We start from the raw sequence: 17,362 nt of genomic DNA, 5'->3' as shown, positions 1-17,362 counted from the left end.
CTGGGTCATGTCAGACTTGCACTAAATATATCCCTCGTACAAGCGTGAATCATTTCAACCTACTGTGAGATGTTAGAGACCCCTATTGGCAGCTCTGTGTAACTTTATCTTGCCTGCCTAGCTGCTGCCTATATTGTCCCTTTAAGATCAGGAAGTTGTACGACTCCATATCCCCTTTAAGCACTCTTTTACCATCCCATGATAAAAGTGTTGCCACAAGAATAGTTGCATGTTATTTCCACATGTTGGATATAAGGTAGAATGGGGTAATTGTGGCCCCTGCCTATGATATTGATTGATATCCCCATGCATCAAACAATGCAGGGGCTACAAATAAACCGGGGCTACAATTACCCCATTCTACACTACTAGTTTTAATCACAAGAGTATCCAATATAAACAGAGCATCAACAACAATTAGGACCAGCCACAAACATTCCATGGTATTTGTTACATAAATTTTCATTCATACTTCTGGTTGTGACTGGTGAATGAATGGCATTTTGACTTGGGTATTGGGTATTTTTCGTGGTGCCTACCATAAAAACAATTTCTGTTTTTACAAGGGTAAATACTTCCCAAATCAACTCTTCTTCACACATTTATCTCTCTGACTTGCAGGGTGACTGGCCAATCCCTCAGCCAGCAATTGGTCGAATTGCGCAGTTCAGCTCTCTGCGCAAGCGTAGACCCAAGGAGTTCCAGATTTATGACACATACTTTGGTAAGTTAGATACTTGAGAATCCGTTTTTGTATTCCCAGATACCCTACTATGTGTTGTCAATTTCCCTGGCTTGAAATTGTACCAGTGGATGAGCTACACTTGGTTTGCATTAGATTTTCCTTCCTGACCTGTTCCTGCCATCAAAACTTTTCGATTTGTGCAGGAACAAATCTGTCATGTAGGCAGTTGTCTAACCTACATCCAGAATGACATAGTCCATAACCCAACTGAGCTGATAGATGACCGAATCACAGAGAACCATGTGAAGTTACGTTAGGTTTACATAGAGTAAGCCTTGTCACTGTATCACTGTACTTGCAGCATGTCACTTTCAGAACGAACAAGTAATTTCCAAAGAGCAAGCTTAAACATATGATTCATCATGTCACTTTCAAACGTGGCTCTTGCCCATTTCATGTCATGATTTCTAGCCACAATCAATTAACTGATGCTTCTGACTAATGACATTTGACTATGTCAGTTCTATGTAAACCGGGCCGTCGAGGTCAGCTTCCCAGCCCGAACAAGGCAATTTATGAAAAAGGTGAAAGTTATCTAACAAAAGTGAGAATCAGTAGCACTTCTGAACTTTTCAGTAAAATGAAGACTTTTCTCTTCTGAACCTATTGAATTCACTTTGATTGCAGACCGCCGAGAGGCTATCCCACGATTCATCCTGAAGCCACGCAACCAGACTGTACAGGAAGGCAATCCTGCCACCTTTGATTGCAGGATCATCGCTCTCTCTCCACCAGTTGTCACCTGGTAAGTAAATGATATCCAAAATTGAACTTTGAAATTTAGATTTACCCAGGCATGCTCTAACTGACCCTACTGTACATCAAACACGCTAAAACAAGCAAGAAACTAGCGTCCCAGCTCAAGAGAATAAAAATATCACTGAGACTGACCTGTCAGTCGTTGAGAAAAAACGTTATTTCAAAATGACCGACTGGTCGGTCACTGGGATTGAAGAGGTTAAATTCTTCACACCCAAATGTTCCACTTAGTCCTTCAAGTATTACCAATTCAATTATTTCAGGATTCGCGATGGTGTCGCCCTCACTCAGAGTGGTAAATACATGCAGAAGTATCTGGGCCGACTATACGAATTGAGGATAGGCAGAAGTAAACTAGAGGATAAGGGAGAATACATCGTCAAGGCAGAAAACTCCTTCGGCAATCGTGAGGCAGCCACTTTCCTAACCGTAGAATGTGAGTATATTCCTCTTGAAGATGACTGTACATGATAAACAGGATTTAACCCTTCATTGAAATATGACGTGCACAGCACGTTACTATTTCTTATACAGGAGCTGCTGTGGACTAGGGTCTCGGACTATCGACTACTATAGTCAAGAGGTCCCTGGTTCGAACCTCACAGTTGGCGCTAAGACTTTGGGAAGTTCCCTTTGTCCAACTTGCTTCACTCCATCCAGGTGTATAAGTGGGTACTGATCAGAAATGCTCAGGGGGTATCATTGAATGTGTAGCTCATTTTGGTTTTACTGAAAGGTTTCAGGATAGAATGAGGTCAGGGTGTGAAGTTGGATGACACCTGTTACCTGATGATAAACCCAAACTTTAACTGTGTTATTTGTTTATTTTCAGTATTGGAATCTCTAAGACCTCCATCCTTCACCCATGAGCCAACACCTATTCGGTAAGAAGTCAAATTTAGCAGCATGTGCATTCCACGAAATGTTCTATATCATCTCAAAATGATTTCATGAAATGATATCATATTGAGGTATCCGCTGAGAGTGTATTAGGATATCTTCTGATATAATAATTATTAAGATACAGTCCAAATCACAATTGTCATCCCTTAGTTTGTGTCATTGGTGCGCTACCGAGCGCGTAACTCACACTTGACTTAGGTCACACATAATTTACGAAAAAAAATAGAGAGATAAAGCAAGTCACTGGTGTGTCATTGACGTACAATTTGGCGCGCAACTCGTCATTGACGGAACCAGGATGGATGTCATTTGTGATTTGGACTGTATCTACTGACATCATATTAAGGTTTACGCCGATATGATTTATTTGTCAAAGGTCCATGTTTGGACCAAGATGCCATCTATGCAGTGATGAAGATGATGATGATGACATATTAGGGTATCTCACATGTAGATGATACAGTCAACTTCTGATTTGAAATCAGACGTTCAGTCCGAGTCACAATTGACCTCTGTCCTGCTTCGCGTCAGTGACGCGCAAGATACGCCAAGTTGCATGCCAATGACGCACCAGTGACGAGCTTATCTCTCTATTTTTCACGTAAATTACGCGTGACTTGTGCATGACCTAAGCACTTGGTAACGCCAATGACACGAATTTAGGGTTGACATTTGCGATTTGGACTGTATGACATTTTTTATTCTGTCTTCCAGTAAATTATATGAGAAAGAAATTGAGATGTGGAAACATCCGCAGTCAAATGCCAGATTTGCATTTACGCTTCGTGATCGCCACCTTCAGGAGGGAATTGGCTTCAAGCTGCTTTGCACTGTCGAGGGATTCCCACCAGCAACAGTAAGTACAGCAATAAAGCGTTCCCTAACAAGCAATTTTTAACGAACCACGTAGGCCTATAAGAACGAAGGAAAGCTGGTGAACATAAATGACTCTTGTGTTGATTTATTTCTTCACCGAAGTCTGATTCACTATGCCAATAAACCCAATTGGCACATTAACTGTAGTGTCATGCATAAAAGCTCATCCCGAGGAATACTCCCTGGAGAAAACGACCTCCAAGCTCAGAGCGAACGCTGAAGAAGATGAAGAAGATTTTTCTCATGTTGCAACACTGATGTCATTTTAGGTTCAATGGTATAAGGATGGGCCTGAGCTGAACACTGGCGATCATTATCAAATAGTATATAGTGTGGGCGTGTGCTCTCTAGAAGTGACATCCTGTACCCAGAATGATAACGGCCGATATAGCTGCATCGCCAAGAATCAAAATGGCGAGGATGAGACGAACTGCAAGGTCGTTGTTGCAGGTATGTTTCCTCAGTTTACACTATCATGTCGATTTCATTCTATCTGATCTTTTTAACTACTTAATGCCAGAATAAAATTGTTCTTACCTCACCGCTCTGCCAGAATTAATTTCAGAAAAATGTCATTTTTCGTCTTTGCAACGGCCATTGATTAAGTGCTGCCAGCTGGTGTTTTCGTGAAAAACGAAGCCTCCTCAGTTTCAGTTTACGCTTGGGATTCCCCACTATTGTTTGAATAGGGGTTAAGTACAGGATTTTACAGTGAACAATCCTGTGGATGGCTGACATGTATATACGTCTTACGGCAGAGCGGTTCAGATAGAGTTTGCGTATATATACGTCTTACGGCGTTAAGTAGTTAAGATCTGGATAGGACACCAAATCTTCTGCCTCTGTTGATATATACTTTCATTATATCAACATGGCCAGAGAAGATGTAATGGCCTTTTGACTTGGCTCACAAATTAGGGGACGTTTATTGTCATTTGATTACTTTTCAATGATACTGCTTGGAAACGTCATAGTCCTGCCAGAAGTCATTTTGGTATAAAAAAACAGCATATCTCATCATGATGCCCAAGTTGTCCCTTTTTCTTTTTTAAGAAAAAATAGATTGGAGGCCTGCGGGACTTGACATGTCGAACCGAAGTTTGGGGACAAGTTCTTACTCGTCACGTGTCAGCCGTCATACAGACCGCGGTGGTGGTGGTGGTATGAGTAGCAGTTATGAATCAAGTTCATCACGAACCAGCAAGCGTTCGGGCCGAACAACCACTGATGAGAGTTCTTATTCGTCTTCAACAACGTCATCATCATCGTCATCTAGGACTAGTAGGAGGGCGGGAAAAACTGTTTATGAAGAAAATGAAAGTAAGTGTGCGATGTTGTCCTTGTATCTTATTTAGTACTTATTGTATCTTATTATTTACATGCTTGTCATTACAGCACAGCCGTGTACCTTTTGGCATAAAAGATAACTATCTCGGGCGATGGAGATAATTATCTCGATTGCCGGAGATATATCGATCAATTGATTGAGATAATGAGTGATATGAATAAAGACTAGCAAATGCTTTGACTTCAATTTTCTTCAGAAAGGCCTTGTGTAAATGTACATAGAATCTTAGATAAAAGCATTTGGTAGTCTTTATTCATATCGCCCAATAAGTCCATCAATCGAGATATTTCAGGAAAAAATATTTTCATGTTAAAAAAATGATCATGCGATGTCTATTCCTAGCCACTGTATGCCTCTATGTAAACATACCTTATTTAGGACTTAGTTGGATAAGTTTACTTTAGTTTTGTTATCTACGACCTATAATAAAGTCAAGGGGGTAAATGTCGTCCTGCAAATGTTGCCCTTTTTTGCATGAAGTGAGAAGACATTGTTATCGAACTTAAACAAAATCTACCGTAAAACAGAAAAATTGCGATAGTTTTGCAAATTTTGCGAAAAGGTCATGCTGCTCGGGAAAATACTATGCCACGAAATCTCAGCAAGAATTTCATGTCATTGTTGCCATTGTTGCCAAAATTCTTGATCTGCGAAAATATTCTGCCACGAATAATTATTCAGTCCATTGCCCAGCATTCACGGAAATTCTATGCCGCCAAAATTTTCTGTTCTACAGTATATTCAGAAGAAGAGTTTGTTTTCATGCTCCTCGTATGCAGTGCATTCATGAGCTTTGAGGTTTCTGTTGTTTATGTTAAAAAACCATCTTTAAATGGATTGATGAGTTAACGTGGGTGACGTCACTTCTGCATCATCCGGGACGATACTTACCCTTTTGACCCCAATATGGTAGCCTCTGTGAAAACTTCTTGTAGACCTCATAGTTAAACCTATGTTTGCGTAATGCATGAGCCAATCTATTCAGTGTAAAGCCAAATTCACATTCCTACACACAGCATGTCGGCAATTCTAAGTATGCTGCATTAATTGTGAGATTTTGTTATCTCAAAGACATGCAGCATGCTCCAATGGTTCAAGGCTCAACAACTGTGCTTAAAGTGCCACAAAAATAGCATTTTCACAACCAATACACTTCTACAAACCGAGTGTTGCATGCGTGATGTCATGGGTGATGTCACATTCACAAACGTCACAACCAAGGTAACGACATGTCACACATAACCCATGACATCATGCAACACTCCCTTTGTAGCGATTTTGGCGAAAATTGATTACTCCTGAAAACATAATTTTTGGGGCACTACAAGCGAGGTCATCATTGGTCCTTGAACGTTAACTGACAAATCCTATCCTGTTGTCTGACCGATGATAATTTTTTTTGAACCACAGTCTGACTGCCCAGTTCCAGTCAGGACAAAGTAACGAATCGTGTTGCCTGCAGCGGAGTACCACCTTATGGATCATCTACCAGCAAAGATGGCCAATGCACAGGTTCGAGTCAATTTTTTGGTATTTCACGGGGCTTTTAAAGTTGTTTTTAAGGGGACAAATCAATGCAGTGTTTGGGCTTGATTGGACAATTCATCCTATTTAGAATTTTAGCAAATCACCAACAGACATCAAGGTGAAGAAAATAAAGTTTGTCAAGTGTAGCTAGCGAATAACCCCACATACATCTTGGTGAAGGAATAAAATTTGCTCGCAAACTACTTTAACTCGATAATTATTAGAAACTAACTGTCTGTGTGTCCGTTTTAATAGTCTCCTATCAGTATACAGTTATTTTTCTGTTCTGAATTTGGCAACTTGATCTCAATGTTCATACAGTGTTCGATTTGTTTTTGTTTCTAAAATCTGTACGTAGAGTAAGAATTGATTCTGTTGATAATGTTTTTTGAGACCTATCTAAAAGTTTATTTTCACCTTATCCACATTAATCAAGTTCATACTCGTGAATAAATTGAAAATGATAAGTCAGACATGCATTAATCAGATAAGTATTTTGTGTAAAGGGTTGACAAAAAACCCCAAACAACTAAACTTTCACCACGTCCGCAAATTCAAAGCTCTAGTACCAGATGAAGAATCTTCAATAAGTAAATGAGTCCAAGATATCTCAATTTGGTCATGTAGTTATGGTCAAGTTTGTAAAGACGTGGGGGGGAGAGATTTTGAGCCAAAAGAGGATATAAATTGGAGACACCAAATTTATCCAGACTTTACATAACTGCCTCTAGTGCTAAAACTACCATTCAACCGAATCGAGATATCTTAATTGTTCCCATTATTCTTCCATAAAGATTCCCCATTTATCTGTGAAAGTGCTTTAGGTTTATGGGCGGTAGAAGACTAGTTGTTCGTTTTTTCTTGGCCACCCTACATGCATATCATAATTCTATTTTGCTGCAGAACCGCCAGTTGAAAATACTGAGGCTCCAGCTCCTGCACCATCTGTCTCAAGGAAGCTGTCTCCTGTTGAGATCTGCGAAGGAGATCTATTGCAGCTCACTTGTATGTTTGTTGCTGCACCAGACGTGGAGACTGTATGGTCAAGGAATGGAAGTGTAAGTATTGACTCATCGTCCATCCTGAGGAAATCAGAGGTTGAATATTGGCTTCCAGACCTGCTCACAAACCTTAAGTCAGTACCCCTCTGGCTGGAATTTTATCGCAAAAGCAATTGCGCCCAATAAGAGCGTCATTAGCATTTGATTTTAGGAATTTCATCAATATTCTAGCAACGATATGCAAACTCGCATTTTTATTGGTTGTTATCTTGCCGACCGAAAAGATAGCACTCTCTTCACCGATATGCGCACTATAACCTCGATTTTTTTATCTCTTGGTGCCATTTCCATTCATAGAAATCACTAGAAATACTGGGCTTATTGCGAGGCTTGACGGAACACTTTTTCATTGCCACATGTATTTCTACTTTCAGGCATTGTCATCCAGTGACAGTATCCAGATAACATACGAAAACGGTATCTGCACTTTGAGCATAGCTGCGGCCACACTCGCAGATGTTGGTGATTATTGTTGTAAAGCCACAAATCCTGCTGGAAGTGCAGATACTGCTGGAAAGGTCACTGTGAAAGGTGCGCGTTTCTAAATTCTCTGAATGATTTACGATTCTCATCAAATACACACCAAAAATACTTCAAATCACTTACAAACGTAAAGCAATCCTTTGTTGGTTTGCAGAATTAGTGCAATAGTCGTCACTCTGGCAGACCTCCTTGGCATAAATCAACCAAGATTGGTATGCCTGTTACTTTTTTTTAATTCAATTTTCATGTGATTTTTTTTAAATTGGTAGATATATCTATTTTCCTGTGAACGACTGCAAAGCAGACCTGTGACAAAATTGCAATAAGGGCCTGAATCCACTAGAGCATTTTCCCTTACTTTTGCTGCTGGGGGAAAACTATACTCGGCCCCAGTGGGTATATGGTACTTCAGATAACCTACCAGCATGGTTGGTGGGATGTGTATGTAATAACAAAAGTTGCCAACTGCACCAGCCGTAAATCTTTAATTACCAAAAAAACCACTGGGGCCGAACATACTTTTTCAGCAGTGGAAAAAGTGCTCTAGTTAAACCAGGATACTACCTCTGCAGATTCTGTTGAGATGTGCTTCACAATGGAAAGACAAGATGAAAGTCGGCCTGAATAATTACCTAGTTGTGTTCTTTACTTCAGCTAAAGATGAGGCTTCCCCCGCCGTTGTTGACGGTGAGGCCGAGGCTGCTCCAGCTGCAGGCGAACTGCCTCCCTACGTTCTTTCCCATCTTCAAGGCCAAATCGTCAAAGATGGCGACGCCCTTCACCTAGAGTGCCGAATTGGTGGTAAGTTGATATGATAATAGCAGGGTCCGGTTGTACAAAGCTCAGCTATCTGGTTGGGCGAAAGCTAAACCGCCAGTTTTGCTCTGTTAAGCTTAGCTGGCGCTGTACAACTGTTAAGTTAGCCGAACCTCAAGGGCTCCACTGTGGAGTTTCCCCAAGTTTTAGAGGAACCCAAGTAGCGGAACCCTTGTGCAGTCCAAATCACAATTGACGTCCCATAAATTATGTCATTGACACGCTACCCAGCGCAAAGGTCCAGCATTATATACGCAAAACATAGAGAGATAAGCGTGTCACTGGTTGCAATTCGCGCGAATGTTGCGTGTCACTGACGCGAAGCTGGACGGATGTCATTTGTGACTTGGGCTGTATTCATGTTAGACCCAATGCGGAAAAATTTCTAAGAAAAGGGCTGTGATTTTCATATTGGAGGATTGCAAACTTTCTGATTGTCATTTTAATTAAAAAAAACTTTTTTCACGACATCATTGTCCATGAAAGTATGTAGAAGTACAGTTGCCTCAAATTACTTAATGTATGACAGTCGGCCATTATTTTTCTTTTTGATGCATATTTTGAGAAAACATTATTTTCCTTTACAGGGACTGCTCCACTTGATGTTATTTGGCTGAAGAATGGCAAAGAAATAAAACCTAGTGATGAATTTAAATATGAACATGACGGTGTTACGTACCGCCTGAAAATAGCGGAAGTCTTCCCAGAAGACACTGGTGTATTCTCTTGTGAAGCGTTAAATAAGATTGGCGAAGCCGTAACCAGCTGTTTCGTCAGAGTAGATGGTGAGTGTACATTTCTACTAAACAGTTAACCCTTCGACCGCCATGGTCGTTTAACTGCGTTTTGAAAAGTTATCTGTGGCCTGCCAAGGACGTAGTTCTACGTTCAAATTTTTGTTCGTCAGGAGGCCATCAGATTGCTTCCCAATAGATCAGCCACATCAGCCAATGTACGTAAGCTATTTAGAGTCATATTTAAAAACTAGAATGGGGATGTCATTAGCGGATGATCGTTTAGAATTAGTACACCATCTTGTGGTCGATTTTTGAACTAAAGTAGTGTTTCTTAAACTCAGAAGAGTAATCTCCAAGCCTTGCAATTGGTAATGGTTGCTTTAGTGTTAGACCAGCACTGTTTACGGTGAAGATGCTAACTATCCTCTCCTTGGGAGATTGTCAGAAGAGTTTGGTTCAGGTCATCTGGTTGTTGTAGCAGCTTACCTCCTAATGAAGCATAAGTACATGTCACATGTGTGGAGGTGCTAGTACATGCAATTCATTAGGCCATGACACTGTTCAGTTATCATGCTTTGTGACTGATTCAATCGAATGGGTAAATCTTTCCCAAACCGTTGCCTTGCTATCCTCATAATAGCTGAACCATCGTTTGGTTTTATTTTCAGTCCCAGATGAGGCCCCTAAAGGTCCTGTATTCGAGACATTCCCTCAGGCAGTAACCATTGAGGAAGGGACATCGGCAAAATTCACTTGTAAAATAGCTAGCAAGTCACAAGCAAAAGGTAAGAAGGTATAACTAATGTATAGTCAGCACCAGTTAGTCCACTGAGACTGAGAGCAACTTAGTGGTTTTTAAATAGAATCTCTGAACCAGTGGACAGTGCTCCTTATAGCAGATCTACAGGTATAGGGAGATGAATACTTCCTCTTGTAAACTGCTGCTTACTTGCATATGGTACTGTAACGTCTGGCCCTTAGATTGGTAAAGTTTACTTAGACTATGTATCCCGAATGTTGTGCATATGTACATTTGAAAATGTATGATAAATCATGCCACCAGCAGGTGAAGGAAGAATCTATTGGGCTATATTCTGATCGTCAGACAGTCCATCAGGGATGTCAAATTTCCCAGTTAAGGTGGATTTCAGACTTTTTGCTCTTATAAAATGCTCAATTTGTTAGCTGGAATGGAAAGATCACTGTCTCAACCCTAGCATTTTTTTAAATCGTATCAAGAAAGGATTTTATAGGCATTTTTGTACAAGTAAGTGCAGATCTGGAAGACAATATTTTCACAAGAAAACAATTTCAGACATTTTGACTTAGCTCATAAGCATCACTGGTTCATGGACCATCTTCCTTTGTCCAAGCACCGGCACACTCCTACTTTATGCATACTGACGAATCAGTGTCTTCTTTAAACTTTCAGTATCTTGGCTTAAAGGAAAATCTGAATTAGAGAAGGGGAATGACAGATTCAAATTCAGCGAAGAAAACAATGAGTTTACGTTTGAGATCACATCGGCGTTGTCGACGGATGCTGACCGCTATTCCCTGAAAGCTGTGGATGCGGAGGGAGAGAGTCCATGGGTGTTCTCCATCAGTGTTCTGGCGTCGGAGAAACTTGGAGGAGCAGACGTCAAGGCCTTACTTCAACAGGTAATAGGTCAAGGTCATCATTACGTCATTGGTTCGAATGTCTTGTGCGTTACAAGAGGTCATGGGTCTCATCAAAACCTGCATGGTCAAATCAAAAACTGAAACATTGAAACCAAGGTGTTTTAAAATTGTTGATGGAATGGGTCTTGATTAGATGTAAATGAGGATTAACGCAGCTACCCTTTAAAAGGGGGATTATAGGAAGGAGCTAGACGTCGAATTGGTGGTTTTCAGGTGACTTATATGCACAATTAGAAGCCTAGGCCCGGTTGTTCAAAAGAACAAAAGTCACATTATCCCTAATGGAAGAGACGTTATCTCTTTCTGTTAAACCCACTAAAATGTTCACGTTAAGACTTAATGCTTCTGTAAAAGCTAACGTGGTTTTGAACAACTCGGCTCTGGGTTGTTTCTGATTCAGCAATGATAATTTTCCTGCAACGAACATGAATAGTGCCAATGAAGTGTGAAATACAAGAGACCCCTATTGACAACTCTGTGTAACTTAATCTGGGCTTCCTGTCTGATGGTACATATATAGTCTCCCTTTAAAAACATATGTCCACTGTCTAACATATTGTTTGTTTGTTCCTTGTAGTGAACAAGGTACGTTAAACTTCGAGTGACGAGACGACGGATCATTGATGGACTCCACTTCAGTGGCGACACCACTTCAGTGGCGACACAGCGCTGGTCAGAATGCCGCGTTCACGTTTACAAAGCTGACGATTAGCTGAGAAGTTATATATATTTCTAACATTGAAGATCTGTACATTTTTTATCCTCTTGATTTCGACGGTGCATGCTAGCAATAATTGTTAAGTGAAATTTTACGAAATAATCATTTTTGTTGTATTAATTAATGACTCGTACTGCCGATTGTAGGACTTTAAAATTTATTGAAATTACTATATAATGCAGTTATTTACTATAAAGCTATCGGCCTCGTGGATTGTTGTATTTTCTAGTAAGCCGGTTTCACCATGATAACTCGTGCACAATGCTGCTGAATATATGACATGTATTATATCATTATTTTTGCACACTGCTGTTTCACCAGTGATTGTTACTGATAACAGCAAATCAGTGGTTCCTCGTTGCTTGTGTAATGAGATCATGATACCTAGGAAGTGGATGCAAAGTCTCTAGCTGATTTACAACATGTTTAGTACTACGGAATTGGAATGACCAAATTCCCTGAGATTGCATGGCTTTCAAACCTTACCAGGTCAGATTTTTAGAGCACTTTTAGAATATTTGACCGTGGAAGTTTTAGTCAGGTTTTGACACTGCTTTTGCATTCTGTCCTGGTAAGATTGATTGCAAATGTCATTGGAGCTGAAATCAACACATCACCTCTGAAATTGACAAGTCCTCATGTTTTTGCAGTAATTTTCAGCTGTATGATCGAGTAGTGGCATGGTCTTTCATGATTGTAACGTAAACTGAACTGCTTAGTTCAGGTGCTTGTGTTAAATTTTCAGGTGGCTGGTTTTCATGATCATCAAATTCATCGGTTGTTCACCATTTTGGTTGAATTGATTTACCTAAGAGACCTGGTAGAAATTTGATTGAGATGTACACAGATATGTACACAGCAATGTACATACATTGTTGCATCTTCTACTAAGGCATCCAAGATGGTGGCAGGTCGATGGTTTCAATAAATAAACTTCCTCCATCTCTGCCCGTTTGAACCAATCTTCTCTGAAAACCAATGAAAAGGGCTTCAGATTCATAGAATCTGTAAAGCTCCCTTGCCAGATATATCCCAGGCTAGATTTCCAAAGGGTTATAACTCATTATAATATCTTGCTAGCTTATGTTGTGGTTGGTTGCCAAAGTGCTCACTTTCACTTTTATTATTGAATGATTTCAATTTGAAATGCTCTGAACACTAATTCATCTGATATTTGTACATATATAATTTTCAAAATTTAACATTTATGTATTAATCTTAGTAGGTTTATATTAACAAAAGCAATTTAGAATTTTAATAGAATGTTACTCTAATGTGGAGTTATTTTACAATTATGCACAGTATTAAAGGGCCAACTTGGGAATAAGATATGTTGGTGTTTTGTACACAAACGGCTTCCAGCAGGACCGGAACTTCTCCAAACAGGATTAATGAAAACTCTTTGAACTGCAATAAAAAATGTACTAGAATGGGGTGTACCTTACTTGCCTACTTGAAATTCGCAAGGCGGACCCCCAAACTGCCTCCCAACACTGGTGAAAATCGTTATCAGAGAACAGCATCAGTGTAATACTACTAGTGGCGGCACATGGTGTCAAGTTGGTACATTATCCTCCTGGCCAGGTAAATCCCAGGCCCAAGTTTTCCCTTTAATATTTCTGCTTGTTATTTCTAACAGTTTTGAAGTTCTTTGTACCATATTCTGTATTATATAATCTGTACATAACTGTATATTTTCAGCTCATTGAGCTGCAGTAATCGGGACACAAGGCCTGTTATTTGAGCGGTCTCCTATGGGACAGAAGATATACATAATTCGCTGCATGCGGTGTGCAAATTAAATTAATCGTTTATTGATTTATTGATTTACATGTCAATCAGTTTTTATTCATGCCTTCTTTTATTTATTGATTAAAGGAATCTAGTCAGTTTTATTTTGAATTTTTTAGATTTTTATTGATAAATTTCCGGATAATGAGACTAGTTTTGTATCTAGATGTATGTATCCGAAGCATGCTACATGTAGGCGAATTGAAATCTCAGCGTTGGTGTTCTAAAGATGTTGATAAATTAATATGCATGACTTTGAAATTTGTAAATTTGGAATATGTTATATGATATAAAGGCCTCATTGTGTCTTTAAAATTGGCGGTCGATACCAGGTTGCTATCATTTACTAATTCAAAAAGTTTACAGTGTTACTAGTAGCTAATTAACAATTTTCACTCAAATGTTTATATATTTGATTTGAAGCAACTAGGTTAAGTGGTTACTCTATTCCAAGCTTAATATAATCCTGTGTATACAATATATTTCCCAGTATAGCAAGATTAATTTTTATCAAAATCAAAAGAACAAAACAATACACGTCTCATTAATTGCTCAAGATCTACTCACAGTATTGATCTTTGCTAATTAATTATCAGTGAATAGTTTATTGATAATTGATTATCAAAAAAATATGCATAATTAGTAATCAATATCAGTAACAATCTCTGTCATGTGCGTATTTTCCATTGAAGCGGATGGTGAAGAAGGTGGATGTGATTAATTAATTTACTGTGGTTATTTATTAATTGGTGTTATCTAATTAATTACTCAGCTGCCAAACAGTTTTGACATTGTTTCACATGCTTTTGACATAAATCGTCAAGCATTTTTTATTCATTTATACAAAATTTATGAATATGCATCGAGATGTTGCATAATTCATGTAAATTATTGTTTGGAGCTTGACTTTCACTTTTTGCTTAACTTTTTTTCAAAATAACAAATTCATTATATAATATATTTCATGCAAGTTTTTTAATGAAGCATCATGCAGTTTTTCTGCAAAGTTAATGTGTTTGACTTTTGATTGCATGATATTTTTAGAAATGGATAGGAATCAGAGTTTCTTAGTAGAAGTACTTTGATGAAACCAGAACCATACTTATACTTATAAATGTTTCTAAAGTGGATAGTTTGTTTGTACTTATCGGTAAAAGGGCCCAGAGATGCTCATGGTTCGTTAATATGCAAGGTCCAATTAGGCAACACTTGACGATGTGTTTGGGATGGTGATGTAAAAGTCGAGGGCATGAATTATACTGGTTGTTAGAGTAAATGAGATAGAACGGTTTTTACCCCTCGGCCAGCGGCATGGCCGACGAGGTGATTGGGGAGGAATTTTCCAAGTAGCGGGCATATTGAGGTTTAAACGTATGTTATTGGTGATGATGTTATATTAACTGCACGCTCGTTGTTTAAATTCTACTAGTCTTCGGCAAATTGTAATTGGTGCTTATATTTATAATGTTCAAATTTGTAGGTTTTAGGAATTTTGTGGTTTATAAAGAATGTAGGCTAGTTTGAATTTTGTAGATTTTTCTTTGTTATTTCATTGTAATGATTGCATCTCTTTGGAAATCTGGCTATGGTTGCAATGAAGTTACTCCCATACCAGAGGAAGGAAAGGTCGTTAACAACAGTAGTACATACAGATTGGGTCATCTACTCGTACAAAAATTCTGAAAGGGCTTCACCTGGATTTTGATAAAGGGCTTCACCTGGTTTTTGACAATGTCTAATCTTCCATTCTACCGATGAGATATGTTGATTTGGAGCAAGAGGTCTTGTTGTAATTGGTTCATTTGGCAGAGGTTGGAGGTAACATCTTGATTCAATCTAGGAGAAGATCACTTTTAATGATGATGACCACTTTTATACAGCCTTCTAACTCACCAGGGTCTATCTCAAAGTGCTGACTAGTAGTACCACTTCAAGTCTAGTTTATGCCTGTTGCTTATAAACTATTCAATTGAGATGTGCTGTAGTTGTAAATTGTTGTCCACTTTGGAGAGCCAGGCAATAGATTAGAAGTCATTTAACTATGTGCCATGCAAGAAGCCTGGCATTGGTTGTCGAAATTGATTTACAAAACCCAAATGAAACTTTCAGATCGATGCTTGAAGGACTTTGAGTTTGGTGTATCCTCAACTTCATGGTCGAAACTATAAACCATTTTGTGAATCCTTATCAACACCCTACAATTAAACTCTTTGGATCTGGGGACCTTTGACAATATGTTTCGAAAAGTCAATATCTTTTAAAAAATAGCTCAAGTATTTAAGCTTGCTTTTTGATTCATTGGCATAGTTGTCCTTAGGCCCAGAAGAGTTAAAACCAAACTACGGATGATTCGTGGTGGCAGCAGCGGTAACTGGTAGACTGAAATTGATTAAGCAGATGACCATATTGGATGGAGATGCACCAGAATACTCAGTTCCAAATTTAAGATGAATGGCATTTTTGACAGATTCAATTTGGGGATTTGAATTAGATTGTTTAGAGGAGAGGAAGCCACCTGCTGTTACGCTTATGAAGTAGTTCCCGCTTATTCGTACCAATATACGCAAACTTGTCAAATTTGTAATCAACCCTTTAGTACATGCAACACTGCCTCTAATAAACAATCAAGTTTTCAACTGCACAACGCTGTCTTTGTTGTTTTTATAACAATGCAAATTCTGTGTCAAACAGGTAGCCCTGATGGCCTGATCACAAGTGAATGGGTATGACCCAATAGGGGGTCCCCTGAATCTAGTACTCATGCATTATAATTACATGCATACTTTGAACACCCCTATCTAGAAAATGGTTTGTCCCAATCTGGAAAAACCCCTTTAAGACCAAAAAATCTTCTGTCTCTGGTTTTTGCATGTGTCTCTTCCAACATCTGCATGTCAAAGTTTTTTTCCAAGAAAACAATATTGCGCACATGGTAAGGAGGATACATGAAGTGCATAACAGTAATAGCTCTTTATGAGGTTAACAACCACAGAATTTATTTTTAGTTCTTGTTCGGGAAATAAAATGATATTGTGGCAAATACATGTATATCAAATAATTTCAAGAAATAAAAAAAAAGCCTGCAACCATTTTCAGTTGACGATCAATCAGAAATGGAAGCTTTGTTTTTGGCCTTGCAGTATTTGCAGTGACAGGGTGCATCTAGCAAAGCCAAAGTTGTCAGATTGTGAATTGTGAGATTGAAAAAATACCTCTGAACCGACCACAAGTACTACTTGGGTTGTACCCAATACAATACAGTTGGTTGTGTTCTACCTGATACGGACAATTGTCTTGCAAACTCTGGGTCAATTCAGAAACCATTCTGTTGAGACTCGGGAGTGCAGTGGCATATCATATGCTCTTTGCTTGGTAGAGTACTGGTCGAGCTTCAAACCCACAACCTTCCAATCACAGACAGTTTTCCACAGAATCTTCACAGTCCCCAGTGCCAGCTGGTTATGGTATGCCTGGTGTTCTTACTCTTCCATCTGGTTATTCCCTGTTGTAATCCAGCTGGATATCACATTTATGATACGTTGTGAGCTCACCTAGCCCTGGAGGAGACATACACTGACAAGGTAGGGTAAATCCCTACATTCCTATATTACATTCAGAACACGGTGGACAGTCCTCAAGACGATCAGAAAAGACTGCTCCAAGAGTCCACCTTGTATGAGGAGGCTCAATGACCTGGAGATGCTCGCAGGACCTCAGATAAGAGACCCTGGGTGCCACAATCAGCTATATGACCCACGGTGGACAGCAACATTCCGCATCACGGTCAGCTATAGGACACACTGTGGGCAGTAAACCAGATCAGAGACAATGCATGTCAAAATCAGCTGTGGGACACACTCTGGACAGTAAACCAGATCAGAGACATTGGGTGTCACTATCAGCTGTAGGACACAA

The 17,362-nt window shown here is 39.2% G+C and overlaps 1 protein-coding gene across 10 annotated transcripts in view; it reads left to right on the top strand.

Moving 5' to 3' along the window:
- LOC135491955 (twitchin-like) overlaps positions 1 to 7,169 on the top strand; it is a 192,226-nt gene extending 185,057 nt beyond the window's left edge. For all 10 annotated transcript variants that reach the window (XM_064777946.1, XM_064777939.1, XM_064777941.1 and 7 more), the window contains 9 exons: positions 622 to 724; positions 1,373 to 1,490; positions 1,768 to 1,940; positions 2,337 to 2,388; positions 3,122 to 3,263; positions 3,553 to 3,733; positions 4,337 to 4,603; positions 6,042 to 6,143; positions 7,062 to 7,169. In XM_064777946.1, coding sequence (XP_064634016.1) covers positions 622 to 724; positions 1,373 to 1,490; positions 1,768 to 1,940; positions 2,337 to 2,388; positions 3,122 to 3,263; positions 3,553 to 3,733; positions 4,337 to 4,603; positions 6,042 to 6,046 — 1,041 coding nt within the window. In that variant the 3' untranslated portion in view covers positions 6,047 to 6,143; positions 7,062 to 7,169. The remainder of the gene's footprint in view (positions 1 to 621; positions 725 to 1,372; positions 1,491 to 1,767; positions 1,941 to 2,336; positions 2,389 to 3,121; positions 3,264 to 3,552; positions 3,734 to 4,336; positions 4,604 to 6,041; positions 6,144 to 7,061) is intronic.
- Positions 7,170 to 17,362: the final 10,193 nt, after the last annotated feature.

Source organism: Lineus longissimus, chromosome 8, assembly GCF_910592395.1.
Source record: "Lineus longissimus chromosome 8, tnLinLong1.2, whole genome shotgun sequence".
Taxonomy (NCBI): Eukaryota; Metazoa; Nemertea; class Pilidiophora; order Heteronemertea; family Lineidae; genus Lineus; species Lineus longissimus.
The sequence above is the reverse complement of the archived record's forward strand: the minus strand, read 5'-3'. Positions and strand labels throughout refer to the sequence as shown.